The 19,734-nt window shown below is 40.0% G+C and overlaps 1 protein-coding gene across 11 annotated transcripts in view; it reads right to left on the reverse strand.

The window, feature by feature from the left end:
- Mast2 (microtubule associated serine/threonine kinase 2) overlaps positions 1-19,734 on the reverse strand; it is a 170,523-nt gene that overhangs the window by 128,738 nt on the left and 22,051 nt on the right. For 6 of the 11 annotated variants that reach the window (XM_036177731.1, XM_036177734.1, XM_036177733.1 and 3 more), the window contains exons 2-3: positions 8,260-8,407; positions 4,700-4,842 (exon numbers count right to left, since the gene is read on the reverse strand). In XM_036177731.1, coding sequence (XP_036033624.1) covers positions 4,700-4,842; positions 8,260-8,407 — 291 coding nt within the window. Of the gene's footprint in view, positions 1-4,699; positions 4,843-8,259; positions 8,408-10,419; positions 10,494-19,734 lie in introns of those variants that run through there. The other 5 variants (XM_036177735.1, XM_036177729.1, XM_036177730.1 and 2 more) reach the window with 4 other exon arrangements.

Raw genomic sequence — 19,734 nt, forward strand, 5'->3', positions numbered from 1 at the left:
TCCTCCATTAGCATTTCTTTGAACACTTGGTCCCAGTTTGTGGCACTGTTTAGGAAGGTTTAGGAAGCGCAGCCTTGTTAACAGAAGTGTGTCAGTCAATGCAGGAGGGTTTGAGAGTTTAAGAACTCCCACCATTTCTAGTTTATTCTCTCTGCTGCCATTGCTGTGTGTGGTTCAAGATGTAAGCTCTCAGGTTCTTGTTCCTGCTATCATGTCGACTGCCTGCTGCCAGGCTGTCTTGGCATTATGGACTCTAACCTGTAACCATAAACCAAAATAAACTCTTTCCTCTATAAGTTGCCTTTGACCACAGCAATAGAACAGTAACTAATACTATGAAAACACACAAATGCAAGCCTATGCAAAAATCAAGTAAGAAGTAAGATCAGCAATCAAAAATATTATAGTATAAGCCTTGCAAGGACTACATGAGAGGTGAAAGAGGGAAGTTCAGAAGTTCAAGGTCATTCTTAACTTCACAGCAAGTTCAAGACTATATGAAACCATGTCTCAAAAAATATATACATACTATCAGAGCCAGTGAGATTGCTCAGCAGGAACAGGTATTTGCATCTTTGAAAGATTGAAAACCTGTGTTCACCCTGAAACCCACATAACTGGTTTTGACATTGTACTGTTTGCTAATTGACATCAATGGAAAAAGTGGAGTCACCGGATTCTCTATATTCTATTTTTTAAAGATTTGTCTTATTTTTATTTCTTGTGTGAATGTGTATCAGTGTGTATTTTATGTGTGCAGGTGCCAGGAAGGCCAGAAGAGGGTGTTAGATAATCTGAAGCTAGAGCTGCAGGCAATACAGTCACCTGATATGAGCACTGGAACTGACTGTAAGAGCAAGTGCTCTTCACCACTGAGTCATCTCTCTCCAGTGAGACTACAATTATTTCTAAATAAAATGTTAAGTAAACAAATGTAAATTCATATTTCACTGTCTTCCTAGAAATGCAGTTTACTTTATCTTCAAAATGCTCGTATACTAAAAGACCATTTCTTGTTTGAGTTTTGAGCCTCTTGAAAAAAAATTAATTAATTCTATTGCCAGAAGCAATCTTAGTCCCTTGGCTCAAGTAGTTCATTTCCAGTGAGGCTGAAAACAAAGAGAAGTCAACTGAAAAAAATTAAAAAATAAAAGTGTAATGGTGCTGTGGGATGTTCTGTATGTTAAATGTGTTGCTCTGATTGGTTAATAAATAAAACACTGATTGGCCAGTAGCCAGGCAGGAAGTATAGGTGGGACAAGGAGAAAGGAGAATTCTGGGAAGTGGAAGGCTGAGGCAAAGAGACACTGCCAGCCGCTGCCATGACAAGGGAGATGTAAAGTACCGGGTAAGCCACAAGCCACGTGGCAAAGTACAGATTAATAGAAATGGGTTAATTTATAAGTGGGCTGTCGAACTGCCCGGGCTTGGTGGGACCCGGAAAGAAAACTCTCTAGCTACATGATGGAATTACAATAAAAAAGAAATTTTTTTGCCATTAAAAAAAAAAAAAATCTGAGCCAGGCAGTAGTAACACATGCTTTTAATCCCAGAACTCAGGAGGCAGAGACAGGTGGATCTCTGTGAGTTCAAGACCAGCCAGGGCTGTTACACAGAGAAACCTCTGTCTCAAAAGAAACCAAAGTCTACATTAAGCCAGCAGGATGGCTTAGCAGGTTAAGGTGTTTACTGAACAAGCCTAGCTAGCAACCTGAATTTCAGCCCTAGAATCTGTGTAGAGATGGAAGGAGAGAACTAACTCTACAAAGTTGTTGTCCTCTGACTTTCACTCTCACACACACACACACACACACACACACACACACACACATAGTGCATCATGCACATATGCATATGTAGTGGGTAGCCGTTCCAGCTTTGACCTGGAAATACCACCCACTTTGAGGTTTCAGTAACTCACACCTACAAGGCAGAGCCAAAAGAGAACCCCTGAAGACCTCAGATCTGGATGGGGAAGCTCTCCTGGTTCCAGGACCCTGGACACTGAAGGTAGACTGAGCAGAGTTCTCCAGAGAACACCGCCGCACTGCCCTATACCTTTCCCAGGCCCTGTTACCTCTCCCTTCACTTGTAAGTTACCCCACAAAATAAACCTCCCTTTTAACTACGTGGAGTTGCCTTAATAATTTCACCAATATGAATATGCAGTAAATAGTTAGAAATCTCATCAAATTATAAGCAATCACAGATGAAAAATCAGTTAATCATATTCTTAAGTTTTTCATGAAATAGAAATCTGATAAGATAGACATATCAAAAATTATGAAACATTACTGAGAGAAGTTAAATATTTAAATAACTGTAGATATCAATTATGTTAATGGATCACAAGACTCAGCATTGACAAATGTCCATTTCCCCCTAATTAACCTGATGATTTAATGAAATATCTATCAAATCCCAGCAGCCATCCAACCTCATTCCCTTCCATCCTGTTAGGGTTTTCATCTGAAATGTTCCTCTCAGGCTTATTTTACTTAGTAGGACTGGACTGGCAGAAATAGGTCACTAGAGGTAGGCTTTCTAAGGTTCTATCAACCCCTGGTTCCAACTGAGGATTCTGCCTCCAAGTCCACTACTATGTAAACAAGCTGCAACCTCATGTTCCTATCACCAAGGACTGAACCACTTCCAATCATGCCTTCAGAATCAACAAGACAGAGTAAAATTTCTCTGAATCAATAAGCCAAAATGCAATTCTCCTCCCATCATGTTTTGTTGGGTGTTTCTATCACATTAATACAGGAGCAACTTACAGACTTCCTTCCCTTCATTCTGGTAGGTATTAACAAATTGATTATAAAAATATAAGGTAGGGAGCTAGAGAGATGGCTCAGAGGTTAAGAGCACTGGCTGTTCTCCCAGGAGATCTGGTTTCAATTCCCAGCACCCATATGGCAGCTTACAACTGCTTGTAACTCCATCTCCAGTGGATCTGACACTCACACAGACATACCTGCTGACAAAATACAAATGCACCTAAAATTAATATATATATAGTAGAAGTGGTGGTACACATATATAATCTAAGCATGCAGGAGGCAGTATTACTAAGTTCAAGGTCATCCTCAGCTACATAGCAAATTTGATACTAGCCTGAACTATGAGACTGATGCAAATTAAAAAAAAAAAAAAAAGTTAAAATCATTTGAAAAAAAGGAAGCAAAACAAATCAACTTTGAAAAAGAACAAAGCTAGCTATCTTATACTATATAACATCAAGACTTAAGTGCTCTAATAAATAATATACTGTCATCAATAGAGACAGAATAAAGTTATAGAAATAGGCGGAGAATCCATCATCTTTAAATAAGAGGCACAAATTAATTCAGCAAAATAAAAAAGGACAGACCTGTGGGAGAAACTAGCTTAGTTAATATTGAATGCTTGCCTAGGATGCATGAAGCCTGAGTTTCCATCCCCTGCATCACATAAAATCCAGTCTGTGATTCCAACACATGGGAAATAGATACAGGAGGATCAGGAATTCAAAGTCACACTCAGCTACATAGTGAGCCTGGTCTACATGAGAGAGAATAGGCTGAAATGGTTGAAAGACAGAGAGCATAAGCAGACAAAGCAAACAAAAACAAAACAAAATAGTACTTTCAACAGTTTTAGAACAAACAGATATCCACATTTAAAAAATATAAACAAGGGGCTGGAGAGATGGCTCAGAGTCAAAACGGCTTAAAGTCAAAATGACAGCTAAAATTGACAAGAATGTAAAGAAACCAAAATTTTTCAAATGACTAAATATAGTTACCATATGAACAATAATTCCATGCCTATACGTATAGGTATACACAGACACAGAGACAGACACACGCAGACACACACACACAGACACACAGACACACGCAAATAAAAACACATGCTCACATAAAAGTCTACAATTCAACTTCACAGCAACATTATTCATATGCCAAAAGGTGGAAGCAGACCAAATATCTAGCAAATGATAAAATTATATATCTATACAAAAAAATATTATTTAGAAATAAAAATTAAATACTGACACACCCAATATGAATGACCCTTAAAAGACATTCGAGAGCTAGAGAGATGACTCAGAGGTTAAAAGCACTGGCAGTTCTTCCAGAGGTCCTGAGTTCAATTCCCAGCAACCACATGGTGGCTCACAACCATCTGTAATGAGATCTGGTGCCCTCTTCTGGTGTGTAGGAATATATGCAGGCAGAACATTTTATATATAATAAATAAATAAATCTAAAAAAAAAAAAAAAAAAACACACATACACATTTGAAGTGGAAAAAAAAAGTCAATCATAAAGGTCACATATCAACCCAGTGTTGGTGGCACATACCTTTGATCCCAGCACTCAGGAGGTAGAGGCAGGAGGATTTCTATGAGTTTAAGGCCAACCTGATCCACAAGGGGAATTCTAGAACAGTCAGGGCTACATAGAGAAACCTTGTCTCCAAAAACCAAAACAAAAGTTACAATCATACTCAATTATTTTCCTGATAAAAAGCTAATCAGTACAAGTTACAAAGTAAGAGATTAGAACATATTTAATAAAAATTTTAATCTTATTCACTTGGAGAAATTAACTAAAATCCTAAAAATGAAAATAGAACAAGTATCAATGTGATAAATGAGGATCAAGGATACATTTCTAGAGCAACCCCAAAGCTTTACTGAATAAACACTTACCAAACCAGCAGTAAGGGAAGGTGCAGACTGTCCAAGGGATTGGTTTCTCATTCGAACCAGGTTTGATGCTTCTCCTACAGACTGCCAAGTTACCTGCCCCACACTGCTGTGTACACTGCTGGACAAAGGGAGCAGCTGCTTACCTTCAAACACAAGGCAGAAAATATTCATGTAATTTTATGTTGACAAATGAATGAAAAAATACAAATGCAATGATGTCTTCTAAGTCCTTTACTATCCTACTCAAGTGGAATGAGTGGTACAGAAATACTGTTCAAAGCAAGCCTGAGGGGCTGGAGAGATGGTTCAGAGGTTAAGAGCACCGACTGCTCTTCCAGAGGTCCTGAGTTCAATTCCCAGCACTCACATGGTGGCTCACAACCATCTGTAATGAGATCTGGCACCCTCTTCTGTATACATAAGTAATAAGTAAATTTTAAAAAATGCACACACAAATACAAGTTTTAAAAAAAAAAGCCTGAGCCGGGCGGTCATGGCACACACCTTCAATACCAGCACTCGGGAGGCAGAGGCAGGCAAATCTCTCTGAATTTGAGTCCAGCCTGTCTACAGAGTGAATTCCAGGACAGTCAGGGATACACAGAGAAGAAAAAAAGAGACTGAGCCTTGTGATTTCAGAAGGCAAATACTGAATCCATACTGTTCTCACCAGATTCCATGTGCTCAGTCTAGGTTTACCAACTACATTAATTGCACTGCAATATACATCAATATATGTCAAGCCAGACATAGTAATAGTTCAAGGCCAGCTTGGGCTACATAGTAAGTAGCCAGCCAGTCAGGATAATATAAGAACCTATCTTCAGTAGTAGGAGGGGCAAATAAATGAAAGTCATCTATGAAGACTAAGTGCCTAGAATTGTAATGATTTTGCAGCTTATTTACCAGTCCTATATCCCCCCTTTTCTTCACAACCTTCATATTGCTGCTAACCAAAATCAATGTGATTGTGTCATTTATTTCCTTTAAAAGACATCTGATGACTTCCCCAATCTTTAAAGAATTAAGTCAAACTTTTTATTATTCTAAAAAGAACTCCAAAATTCAGATTATCTTTCTGGCCTCACCTCCTCTTTTTCACAGTCTTCCCTCATTCAACTTCACTGTTATGCCCTGCATTTTCCATTGGTTTTATCTTGATTACTCAGTTCACTTGAATTCTCTCCCTGTACCTGGCAAAATCTTAGTTATTCAAAGTTTTCTTGTTTTTGTTGCAAACAAAATATGGTGTAATTCATTTGGCTAGCAACCTCGTAAAACCAAACAAAGAAAATTAAAGTTCAGAAGACAAATAAAGATTCAGAATGACTACAGTCTGATTGGCATAATGACATATAACTGTAATCCCACTAAATCTCTTGGAGTCCACTGCCAGCCTAGTCTACATAGCAAGTCCCAGGCTAGCCAGGGACACATAGAGATCCTTGTCTCAAAAAAATAAAATAAAATAAAAGGGGCTGAAGAGATGACTCAGTGATTAAGACTGCTTGCTGCTTTTCCAGAGAACCAGAATTTGGTTCCCTTCCTGGCAACCACTTAGCTGATTACGACCCTTTGTACCTCCAGTCCCAGAGGATCCAATGCCCCTCTTCTGGCCTCCTCTGGCACCAGGGATGCCCAGACATACATTCAGGCAAAACATTCACACACATAAAATAATAAAATAAATTCCAAAAACAAAAACAAAAAAAACAAAATAAAAAACAAATATTTTTTAAAAAATAAATTTAACCACTTAAATTTAAAAATAAACCTAAAAGGCCCAGCCATGGCAGCTCATACCTTTATTTTCAGCACTCAGAAGAGGAGGATCTACAAGTTCAAGACCAGCCTGGTCTAAAAACTGGTCTAAAAAATTGTAAATGTATACTTGTGGAGAACAGAAGACAACCTTAGGTGTCTTTTCTCAGGTACCATCCACCTGAATTTGTGTATGAGAGAGACAAAGTCTCTCAGCAGCCCGGAACTCACCAAGCAAGTGGGTTATGTGCTAGACAGTTCAGTAAACTCCAGGAACCTCCACAACACTGGGATTCTAAGTGATGCCACCACACTAACCAACTTAGTTATTAACCCATCAGCCCCTACAGTTTTCTTCTTTTTTAACAGTTTTTTTAATTTACATTATGAGTGCTTTGCTTTGCCTGCATGTGTGTATGTATGACTGGTGGTGCCTACAGAAGTCAGAAGAGAGAGATTCCCTTGAATTGGAGTTACAGATAGCTCGGAATCAAACAGGTTCTATGCAAGAGCAACAAGTGCTCTTAACCTCTGCACCATCTATCCAGTCCCAGTTTTATTTTGTTTTCTTTTATTTATTTGTTTGCTTTTTTGTTTCTTTATTTTTGGTTTTCCAAGACAGTGTTTCTCCTTATAACCCTGGCTGTCCTGGAACTCACTCTGTAGACCACTCTGGCCTCAAAATCTACCTGCTTCTGCCTCACAAGTACTAGGATTAAAAGCATGTGCCACCACCATCCAGCTTGTTTTTTTTTCTAATTCTTAATTCAAAACTCTTATAGGACTACTGAAATGGCTCAAGGGGTAAAGGCACTTGCAGTGAAGCCTGATAACCTCAGTGACCCTCCAGATCATCATGGTGAAGAACTAATTCCTAAAAATTGTCCTCTGATCTCCATGTACATCCCATGGCATACACCACACACATATACAAATCAGTAAGTATTTTTTTTAAAGTTCAGTTTATCCATAGACAATCAGAAGATGATCCTGTTCTTAAAAGATGAGCAGAGTTCTATGAAAAGTAAGAGCAGAAGGATGAAACAAAAATGACAGCACAGCCGTGAGACAGTAAGGCCAAGGAGAACATCACTGAAAAGCAACTGAAAGGCAAAGAATTAGGAGATGTTTACTGCTGGGGAAGAAGTACAGCAGGACATTTTCTTCTCTATTGGCCATACTCCTCTTTTTTCATAGTCTACTGATTGATTAAAATTATACTATATCTTAACTGTTTTCTACATGAACCAAGACTTCTTTTACAATTTTGTACCTTGGATTTTCTAATTGTCTTTTCTTTGGAGGACACGGAAAGATAATTATGGGATTTTGCTGGGGTTATAGCTTAGTGGCAGAGCACTTGCCTAGGCATATACAAGGCCCTAGATTTTTCCAGCACAGCTGTAGTGGTACAGGCAGAGGTGGAGGTGGGGAGTGGGGCAGTGGGAGTGAGAAGGATGTAAACCTACAAAGTTGTAAAAGGAGAAAAAAACATACTGGAGTAGCTAAGAGTACTAGTTAGCCAACAGGTGTTCAAGTGGCTAGCATTCAGAGAATCTATAAAATAGTAGAAAGAAAACAACAGTATTCTATACAAGACTATCAAAGAAGAGGCTGTCAAGATGCCAAGGCAATTGATGTATCTTTAAGTATTAACAACACAGTGTCACAATTATCCCCCATCCCTTTTTTGGTTCTAGAGAGTGAACCCTGGGTCTATGCATGCTAAGCACACCATCTACCACATACTAACTTACCCATTTCCCCACATTCCATTAAAAAGCAAGTCTGGTATTTACCTGACAGAGAACTGGCCAAGCTTCCTCTCCGTAATTTACAGTCATCCTGACTAAGTTGTCGATGGAGTTTAGCTTTTCCAGTAGGTGAAAATATGTCAGGATTACTAAGCTTCCTGAAGAGCAGGGGACTAAGTCCAGTAACCATATCCTTCAATGAAAAAAAGGAATGAAACGTGAATCTTTAGTATCTTTTCTAAAAATCTTTATATTAAACACACATGCAACATTCATTCTAATTAAAAAGAATCATTAGACCTAAAGAGAAGGCTCATCACTTGAGAACATTAGCTGCTCTTCCAGGAGACAGGGGTTTAATTCCCAGCATCTGAATGGCAGCTCACAACCAACTCTAACTCCAGCCCCAGAAGACCCAATATCCTCTTCTGGCCTCCACAGGCATGGCATACACATGGTACACAGACATACAGGCAGGCAAAATACCCATACATATAAAATAAAAGTAAAATTTTAAAAGTAAGAATTTTCAGCACTTGCAAGGCAGAAGCAGGCAGATCTCTGTTGAGTTCGAGACTAGCCTGGTCTACAGAGAGCATTCCAGGACAGCCAAGGTTACACAGAGAAACTGACTCAAAAAAAGTGACTATTTCTTTAAATATTTATTCAAGTTACTGAAGGGAATATGCATATGGCACAATGCATGTATAGAGGTGAGAAGACAACTTTCAGGAATCCATTCTTTCTTTCCATTATATTGGTACAAAAATTAGAACTCGGGTTATTGGGTTTGGCAGTAAGCATCTTTACTTGCAGATCCCTCTTACTGGCCCAAAAAGTATTGCAATCAACACTCATGTACAAAGATCTCTGATTAGTTAACTTTGGGGTAAATACCCAGGAATATAGCTGCATCAGGAACCAGAACATGAAATAGTAACCATGAAATGCCAAAGGAAACAATCAAAGAATCAGTTCACAAGATGACTTAGGATATTTTTTATATGACTGCAATTCTGTTTACTTATTTCTTTTTATTCTGTCTCTCATCACCACTTCTATCGTGAGATACATAGCAAGAAGTGCTGGGGCTGGAGGGATGGCTCAGAGGTTAAGAACACTGGCTGTTCTTCCAGTAGGTCCTGAGTTCAATTCCCAGCACCCACATGGTAGCTCACAACCATCTGTAATGAGATCTGGCTCCCTCTTCAGGCCTGCAGGGATACATGCAAACAAAATACGATATACAAAATAAATAAATATTTTTTTTTTTTAAAAAGTGCCATCACCAGACACCAAATCTGCCGGCACTTTGAGCTCAGACATCCCAGCCTCTAGAACTGTTAAAAATACATTTATAGTAGCCAAGTAGTGGTGACACATGCCTTTAATCCCGGCACTTGGAAGGCAGAGACAGGAGGATCTCTGTGAGTTCGAGGCCAGCCTGGTCTACAAAATTATTTCCAGGACATCCATCCAGATTGTTACACAGAGCAAACCCGTCTGGAAAAACCAAAAACCATTTATACTGTTTGTAAGCTAACTAGTTTAAGGTATTTTGTGATAGCAAACCAAATACATTAAGACAGAAGGTTTGAGGATATGGAATGATGCCCCAGTTAAGAACAGTTACTGCTCTTGCAGAGGACTTGGGTTCAATCCCAGGACTCACATGGAGGCCTAACAGGCAAACCAGTGCCACTGTGAGCATGTGGAGGTCAAAGGAAAACCTGCAGGGATCAGCGCTCTTCTTCCACCATGCAAGTCCCAAGAATCAAACTCAGGCCACCAGGCTTGGGAGCAAGCGCCTTTACCCCAGTGAGCCAGCTCAAGCACGGCACCTGTTTTAAGATAAACCACTCTGGTTGTCTGTTTTCAGAGCATTCGGTTATTTGTTTGCTTTCAGAACTTTTAGGTGTTAACTTGCTAGTCTTTCTCTTCTGCCACTGCTCCAGTATCTAATTTTGAATTATTCTGCAACTTATGCTTACTACAATGTTTCTCGGTTTACAAGTTTTTTGAGTGCCTGATCATTGGATGCTGAAGAGATACTTGTCCCTTTCATCCCAACAGGATGAACAAGGGGTATACCTCCACAAGGTATAATTCCCTCACACCAAAAGCTAACAAAACATACCCCACTATTCAAGGTATGTAAGGAACTTCATTGGCTCAGCCAGAAAGATACACATAAGGGTTAATTACCCAGTGTCTTGAGCCTCCTCATGTTCCCAGAAGTGTGCAGGACAAGCCCAAGATTCAGTGGGAAGAAGGCAACCCTAGGGTTCAAGAAATAAGAGAGCTATTCTAAAAGGCAGCACATAAATTTCATCCAACACAGAGATCTCGAGTCAGTACAGAAAAGCTAACATCTTGAGTATAAAACAGAGGAAGAGAAAAGTATTGAAAAAAATATGCTAGTTGGTACTTCAGATGATTTTATATATGATAACTGTATTGATTTGAGCTGCACATATTTGAAAAATAGGATAATCTGGTTATAGATTTTCGTCAGTGGGAAACACTGATATGCCTGAGTTGGGTTTTGTGGGGTTTTTATTCCTGATGCTATTTTGTTATCACGCATAGGCAATCTATTTTAATTGAAAAGCATCTAAAACTAATGAAACAGGTAATTTACAAAAAAATTAAGAGGGTTTTTTTCTGTTTAGGTTTTTTATAGTTTATTTAGTTCTATTTTATATACATTGATGTATTGCTTACATGTATGTATGTATGTGTAGGGTTACTGGAACCCCTAGAAACAGAGTTATAGACAGTTGTGAGCTTCCATGTAGGTGCTGGGAATTGAACCCAGGTCCTCTGAAGGAGCAGCCAGTGCTCTCTTGAACCATTTCTCCAGCTTCATTTCCATCTCTCCAGCCCCAAGAGCTTTTTAAAAAATTTCATCTAGGTTAAGAGATGTTTAAAAAATACCTAGGAAGCCAGTTGTGCTGTCACGCACTGATAGGATTTGCTGAAGGAGGCGGAGGCAGGAGAATCCCTGAGGTCAAGACCAGCCTGATCTACAGTGAGTTCCAGGACAGTCAGGACTACACAGAGAAACTCTGTCTCAAACACACACACACACACACACACACACACACACACACACACACACACACAGACCAAAAAAGAGGAACGAAAAAAAAGGGGAGAAAGCTTTGAAGGTTATGCCATAATTAAAGATAAATTCTTAGTATCTAACTGTTTTTAGCCTCCTACTCCAATCTATCCTTCTCTAACCTTACTTCTTCATTCTTTGAACTGCTAAGGTCTGAAGGAGAGAAAGCATATTAAAAATTTCCATGTAGGAGCTAGAGATGGCTCAGTGGTTAAAAGCATTGGCTGTTCTTCCAGAGGACCCAGGTTCAATTAATTCCCAGTACCAACATAGCAGCTCACAGCTGTCTGTAACTTCTATTCCAAGGGATCTAACACTCTCATACAGGCAAACCAATATACATGAAAAAAAAAAAAATTTAAAAATTTTCCATGTGTAAAGGCATCTTTTTATCTTTAATTAGCTCTAAAACAGAGACAGACTCAAGCCAGTGTAACAAGCTACAGCTTTTATCTTACTTTTATTGGTCCTTTCTCACATTGCAGAGAGAGAGAAAACTTTATACTTTTTTTTTTACTGGATACACTGATTTGCTGTAATTATGTCATATATGTTCATTGTTTTCATGTATTTGAAGTTTTGTAATGCATCACTGTGAGTCTAAAGCAGCATGGGCAGGGACTAGGAAGATAGCTCAGTGGTAGAGTTGTCTAACTGGCTCAGCAGTTAAGAGCACTAGCTGCTCTTATCCACTTGGTGATGCAATCATCAATAACTGAAGTTCCAGGACTTCAGATGCCCTCTTCTGGCATCTGTGGGTACCAGGCATTCACATGGTGTATACAGACATAGATGCAGGCAAAAATACCCATACACATAGAACATTTGTGGGGTTTTTTTTGTTGTTTGTTTGTTTGTTTGTTTTTGAGAGAGAGAGGGTTTCTCTGTGTTGCCCAGGCTGTCCTGGAACTCCCTTCTGTAGGCCAGACTGGCCTGAAACTCAGAAATCTGCCTGTTTCTGTCTCCCAGTGCTACGATTGAAGGTTTGCACCATCATGCCTGAACCTAAAAGGAAAAAAATTTTTTAAATAAGAAACATTGTAAACAAAACTGCTGCTAAATTTCCTGATAATAACTACAACAATCTGTGGCCATTATACACTATTTTTTAAAACTTAACAGGGCTGAATCATGGTGGTGCATGCCTCTAATCGCAGCACTGGTGGTCTTCCCCCTCTCCCTCCTCCCCCAGATGAATCGAAGTTCAAGGCCAGTCTAACAGCTAGTCTAGAGGGAGTTCCAGGACAGTGCTAGAAAGATGACTCAGAAGTTACACTGTTCTTACAGAAGATCTGATTTGGTTTAAAGCACCAATATTAGACAACTCACAACTACCTGTAACTCTAGCTCCTTCTGTTCTGCCTTCTCATTGGTTGTAAACCTAGCCACATGGCCTCCTCGTCACTGCCTGTTTATACAGAACTCCAGGTCTTCTATGGTTGGTATTGAGATTAAAGGCGTATGTCTGTCATACTGGCTGTGTCCTTGAACACACAGAGATCTACCTAGCTCTGCCTCCCAAGTGCTGGGATTAAAGGCGTGCCCCACTACCGCCCAGCTTCTGCTCTGGCTTGCTCTGACCTCAAGGCAACTTTATTAACATACAAATAAAATCACATTTCAATACAAATAAAATATCACTATAAGCTCCAGAGAGATCCAATGCCTCTGGCCTCTAGACACCTGTACTACCATGTACATATCCACACACATACATAAAATTAAACATATTTTAAAACATCTTATTGTATATTGAAATTACTATGCTGGACATGCTTAATTTAAGGAAGTGTGTGTGTGTGTGTGTACACGTCCGTCTGTCTATGAATATACAAACTTTAGGATTTTTTTTTAAACTGGTTACTTCCTCTTTAGATAGTTTTTCACCAAGCAGTGGTGGCACACACCTGTAGTCCCAGTACTTAGGAGGCAGAAGCAGGTGGATCTCTTGAGTTTGAGGCCAGCCTAGTCTACAGAGTGTGTTCCAAGACAGTCAAGGCTACACAGAGAAACTCTGTCTCAAAGGAAAAAAAAAAAAAAAAGAAAAGAAAAACATAATTTTCAAAGTCCTTATCTTAGCCAAGCCTAGATATTACACCTCTAAAATTCTGGGACTAAAAGAAATAAAGATGGCCAGGCAATGGTGGCACACGCCCTTAATCCCAGCACTCGGGAGGCAGAGGCAGGTGGATCTCTGAGTCGAGGCCAGCCTGGTCTACAAAGCGAGTTCCAGGAAAGGTACAGAGCTACATAGAGAAACCCTATCTCGAAAAACAAAAAACAACAAAAAAAGAAAGATGGTCATTTTTAAATCAAGCTGTTATTACTTACTTAAGCTGCTAAAAGATAAAATGAATTAACTTGAAATAATGTCTATCAAAACTATCCTTTGAAAAATAAGGAAAGGTTAAGATATTCTCAGATAAACAAAAGTTGAAAGGGTCCGTTACCACTACACTTATGCTACAAAGAATGCTAAATACAAGTTCTTTATGTGCCGGAAGGTTGTGGCAAATGCCTTTAGTCCCAGCACTGGGAGGCAGAGGCAGGTGGATCTGTGAGTTCAAGGCTAACCTGGTCTAGTGAGCAAGTTCCAGAACAGGCTTGAAAGCTACACAGAGAAACCATGTCTTAAAGAAAAAGAAAAAAAAAAAAAAAGTTCTTGTTAAACTGAAAAGATAGAAGACAGAAACTTGGCACTCCATTAAAAAAATAAACATCTGGGGCTGGAGAGACAGCTCAGCGGTTAAGAACGCTAGCTGCTCTCCCAGATGACCCAGGTTCAATTCCCAGCACCTACACAGCTCACACTTGTCTATAACTCCAGTTCCAGGGTACCCAACACCCTCATACAAACATATATGCAGGCAAAACACCAATGCACATTTTTTAAAAACTGAAAAAAATTAACATCTCAATAAAGATGGCTTACATGGTCAAATAGGAGAGCCACTATTTCTCTATTTCTGGCTTATAATCACACTTTTTTATGAAACACAGTTTCTTCGATTTTTTTTTTCCTAGACATGGTTTCTCTTTATAACAGCCCTGGCTGGTCTCAAACTCACTCTGTAGACCAGGATGACCTTACTCTTACAGAGATCCACCTGCCTCTGCCTCCCAGGCGCTGGGATTAAAGGTGTGTGCCACCACCATTCAAGACAAGGTTTCTTATATTGCACCAGTTGGCCCCAAACTCACTATCTTCCTGCCTCAGCCATCAAGAATGGGACTACAAGTTTATTTGTTGTTGTTGTTGTTTGTGGGGTTTGGGGGGGGGGTCTTTTTTTTGAGACAGGGTTTCTCTGTGTAGTTTTGGCGCCTGTCCTGGATCTTGCTCTGTAGATCATGCTGATCTCCCAACTCACAGAGATCAGCCTGGTTCTGCCTCTAGAACACTGGGATTAAAGGCTTGTGCCACTGCTGCCCAGCAACTACAAGTTCTTACTGCTATAATTATAGCACTAGAAAACTTTTACTTTAAACTACAGGATTTAAGGAGCAAACGCATTTCAAAGATTATGAACTTGTGTTATTGAATATACAATGTTTGTTTTTTGGAGACAGGGTTTTTCTGTGTAGCCCTGGCTGTCCTGGAACTCACTCTGTAGAACAGGCTGGCCTTCAACTCAGAGATCCTCCTGACTCTGCCTCCAAAGTGCTAGGATTAAAGGCATGCATTACCACCACCACCAACCTGGATATACAATGTATAAAGATGTAATTTGTCAGGAAAAAGAAAAAGAAAGAGAGAAAGAGAGAGAAACAAACAAACTACATACATTGGTAGAAAAAGAGTTAGATAGATAGTTTTGGAGCCAGGCATGGTGGCACAGGACTTTAATCCCAACAGGCCAGAATTCTAGGCCAGCCGGGGCTAATACATAGAGAAATCCTGTCTCAAAAAGCCAAAAGAAAGGAAAAGAAATAAAAGTTTGCATATAATTAAAATTAAATGAATACCAATTCAACTTAGATTGTTAGAAATTTAAGGGTTGGAGGATGTAGGTCAGTGGTAGAGTTTTTGCTTAGCATATCTAAAACCATGGGGTTAGATCCCCAGCACAATAAAAAGTAAAAACAGTAATTTAGTATGTTATATGTATAATCTCCATAGTGACCAGAAAGACAATACCTAAAATTCACATACAAAAGGAAATGAGAAAAGAACCAAACAGTAAAAAAAAGAAAAGAAAGAAAGAAAAAGAAAAAAATCAACAGGCCACAGTACTTGTGTAGCATGCACAAATCCCTGCATTCTATCCCCAACACTTCATAAACAGAGTGGTTGGCATACACCTGTAATTTTAATATTAGGGAAGTACAGGCAGAATTAGAAGTTCAAGATCATCTTCAGCTACAAAGCCCAGCCTACCCTTTCCCAAAAAGGCAGGGAGGGGCTAAAGAGATGACGTTGTAGTTAAGAGCACTAGCTGATCTTCCAGAAGACCTGGGTTCAATTTTCATCACCCATGCAGCAACTCAGAACTGTTCCAGGGTGATCCAATGCTCTCTGTGAGTAATGTATGCACATGGTGCATGCACATACATGCAGGCAAAAACACCCCTACACATAAAATAAAAACATACAAAATGTCAAAAAATATTTTTTTAATCAATAGGCCACAAAAGACAGAATCCCAGTACTTGGGAAGCATAGGCAGAGAGATCTCTGAGAGTTTCAGGTCAACCTGGTCTACACAGTGTGTTCCAAACCTTCCAGAGCTATATTATGATACTCTGTCTCAAAAAAAAGAGAGACTTTTTAAATATACATGCTAAAATAATACTTCTATGTTCAACTACAAATGTCCTTAATACAAGTAAAAATATTAAGCCTGAGGCAAAGAAATAAAAAATGAAATTTTTTTAAAAGCCAAAAGGAGCATGTATGGTATATGTCTTTAATTTCAGCACTTGTAAGGCAAAAGCAGGCAAATCTCTGAGAGTTTGAGGCCTTTGATAACTGCTTATTCTAGTACCATGTCAGCTTGTCTTGTGCCTTCCTTTAGAAACTGTCATAATATGGACTTTAGATTCTTGTTGTTGTTGTTGTTGTTGTTATAATTCTACAGGTTCTTGAGTTTCTGTTGCTAAGTTTTCAATCTGATTTCTTTTTTAAATTTTTTATTTGGCCTTTAATCCTAGCATTCAGGGAGGCAGAGCCAGGCAGATCTTTGTGAGTTCAAGGCCAGCCTGGTCTACAGAGCGAGTTCCAGGAAAGGGGTAAAGCTACACAGAGAAACCCTGTCTCGAAAAACCAAAAAAGAAAGAAAGAAAGAAAGAGAGAGAGAGAGAGAGAGAGAGAGAAAGTAAGAAAGAAAGAAACAAACAAACAAACAAACAAACAAAAAAACATGGCCTGGGAAGCTGGCTCAACTGGCAGAGTTCCTGCTACACAAGCATGATGAAATAAATTCCAATTCAAGAACTCATATAAAAAGCCAGGCTCCAAAATTGCAACCCCAGCATTAGTTGGGTAGGAACAGAGAGATAAGTGGATCCCTGAAGTTCACTGGACATCTATCTACTCTGTCAAATCAAGCTTAGGGTTCGATGAGGAGACATCTCAAAAAATAAAGGTAGAGACTGATGGAGACAGCTGACGTTTATCTGTAACCTCACAACACACCTACACATACCAGCCCATACACCACACTACAAACACAATTCAACAAATACGCTTCCAAAATGAAAAGTTAAAATATATTTATGATACAAAACATGAATCAGTTCTGATAAGAGAGCCCAAGAAAAATTTAGAGGAAAAGTAATGAAATGAAATGAAGAAACAGCTGGGCAATGGTGGCACACAACTTTAATCCCAGCACTCAGGAGGCAGAAGCAGGCAGATTTCTGTGAGTTCAAAGCCATCCTGGTCTACAGAACAAGTTCCAGGATAGCCAGGGCTATAGAGAGAAACCCTGCCAAATAAACAAATAAATAAATAGGATAAAAAACAAAAACAAAAAAAAGAAAGAAATGTGAAATACAGACACAGCCTTATAAGATTTTTTCCCTATATAATGGTGAATTTATTTATTTATTTTGGAAACTTATGTGGTTGAATTTATTATTTGGGAATTTCATACAATTCACCTCACCACACTTCCCATTCCTCTCAAGTCCATTTTCCCACACTTGTGTTCCCCGCCTCAAAAAAATAAAATAAAATGCCAAGTCTAATTTGTGTTGATCATATACTCATTGGAGCACAGTCAAATTCCCAGTGGCCAGCCCTTTGAAGATAAAGGAGTCCTCCCCACCATCACCATCAGAAGCCATTAACTGTGAAGGGCTACACTTAAGCAACTTCATCACAATTTTTAATGACTCTCTTCAATAGTTTCCTTTCTTGATTGTTTCCTTTTTTTGTGGGGAGAGGGGCTGTCACAGAAGCCTTCAATATCTTCCATTCTCAATTATGAGTCTGTAGTCATTGATACCACTGCAAAAGAAGCTTCCTTGACTTGTAACAGCCCGGTCATGGACTTCCACATGGTTTCCAGGGGCAGCACAGACCACAGACATCTACACAGGACATCTATCTACACAGCCTCTGGTGGCAGCACAGAACATGGACCTCAACATGGTCTCTGGCAGTAGCATGGACCACGGACCTCAACATGGCTTCTGGAAACTGAAAGGACCATGGATATCAACATAGCTTTGAGATGCAGCATGGACCACAAACATCAACAATGGTTTCCAGTGGCAGCATCCACAGGCACCAACATGGCCGCCAGCAGCAGCACAGACCACAGACATATATCATGGCCTCTGGCGACAACTAGGACTAAGGACATCAATATGACCTGCATTGGTAGCAACAAAAACAGAAGTCTTTTGAGAAGGCTTAATCCAGAAAACGAACAGTTCTTCATCTAGGATATCTTGCTGTTGCTCAGAGACAGGATGACTGTGCAGGTGGGCAGTGCTTTTGGGGACAGAACCTGTGTGAGCTCCCGGCTGCTGTACACCAGCCTGTTTCACGAATCCCAATATGGTCTTATAATAAAAACCAGGAGCCAAATATCAGGGTCAAAGCTGAAAGATCAGAGAAACAGAGCAAGTCACAGCCACCACCTCCTGCCTCACCAACTCCTCAGCCTGAAAAGGTGTGTGAGTTCCTGTCTCTTCTCACCTTATATTCCTTTCTCTACTCAGCCATATCACGTCCCATCTCAACCTTCCTAGTGCTGAGATTAAAAGTGTGTGCCACCACTGCCTGGCCTCTATGTCTAATCTGGTGGCTGGCTATGTCCTCTGATCTTCAGGCAAATTTTAAGTTGTTAGAGTACAAACAAAGTATCACCATACCACCCTGCAATACTTGGCAATAACATGTTCCTTTGTCTGCTACAGCTGCATTCCCATACCTGTCAGCCTTCCATACCTGTAGCCACTAAGGAATCTCTAGTTCTACCTCACTTCACTGACTGTACACTCGCTCTGTTCCACCATCTTTCTCATCTCTTTATCACACATTCATTTATTTAAGTGGTGTTGCAAACTGCTATGTGTCACACAGTGTATTTTTTTCCCCAAACAGCTTTACATGTAAATACTTATTGCAATAAGTCATTAGTCTGGTTCAAAATTTCTAAAGCACCATAAATATTAGGTTATCACCAAGACTCATCTCAGATATCATGTTGTTGCCCAAGGTCAGGGTAATCTTGAAGCTGGGCAATGTTTCTGGGGGGGAAGATCAGAGAGCGCTCCCTGCTGCTGCATCCCCTTCTGCCCTCAGTGCTAGCCACTCTGCTGGTTCCCCAGGCAACCAAGGTGCTTGCAGCCTGTGGACAACACTGTGGACCCTCACTCTCCTCCCCCAGCAGAATGAACAGTGAGCAGCAACAGCATGGTTCTATGCTGCAGGCTGCTACACACTTGCTGCTCCACCCCACCATCTTTTTTTCCAATTCCATGAAACCACTTTTTGAAAGCATCTTCTCTGCCTTTTTCTGGTTGTTCTAGAGATACTGTGAGCTCATCCTCCACCAATGCATCTCCCCTTGAAACCTCTGTGGGTCTCTCAGGCTCTCACACAGTAGTAAGTAGTTCAGCAGCTCAAGAGGCCTGAGGGTGCTGGCAGCCATTGTTTTTTCCAATCCATTACTTTTTAAGATTTGTTTTTTGTTTTATGTGCTTAAGTGTTTTGCCTGCATGTATGTATATGTACCACACACATGCCTTTGACCCTCAGAGGTCAAAGGAAAGCTTTGGATCCCCTGGAATGAAAATTACAGATGGGGCCGGGCGTTGGCGTTGGCGTTGGCGGGGCATGCCTTTAATCCCAGCACTCGGGAGGCAGAGGCAGGCGGATCTTTGTGAGTTCGAGGCCAACCTGGTCTCCAAAGCGAGATCCAGGAAAGGCGCAAACTACACAGAGA

Source organism: Onychomys torridus, chromosome 2, assembly GCF_903995425.1.
Source record: "Onychomys torridus chromosome 2, mOncTor1.1, whole genome shotgun sequence".
NCBI lineage: Eukaryota > Metazoa > Chordata > Mammalia > Rodentia > Cricetidae > Onychomys > Onychomys torridus.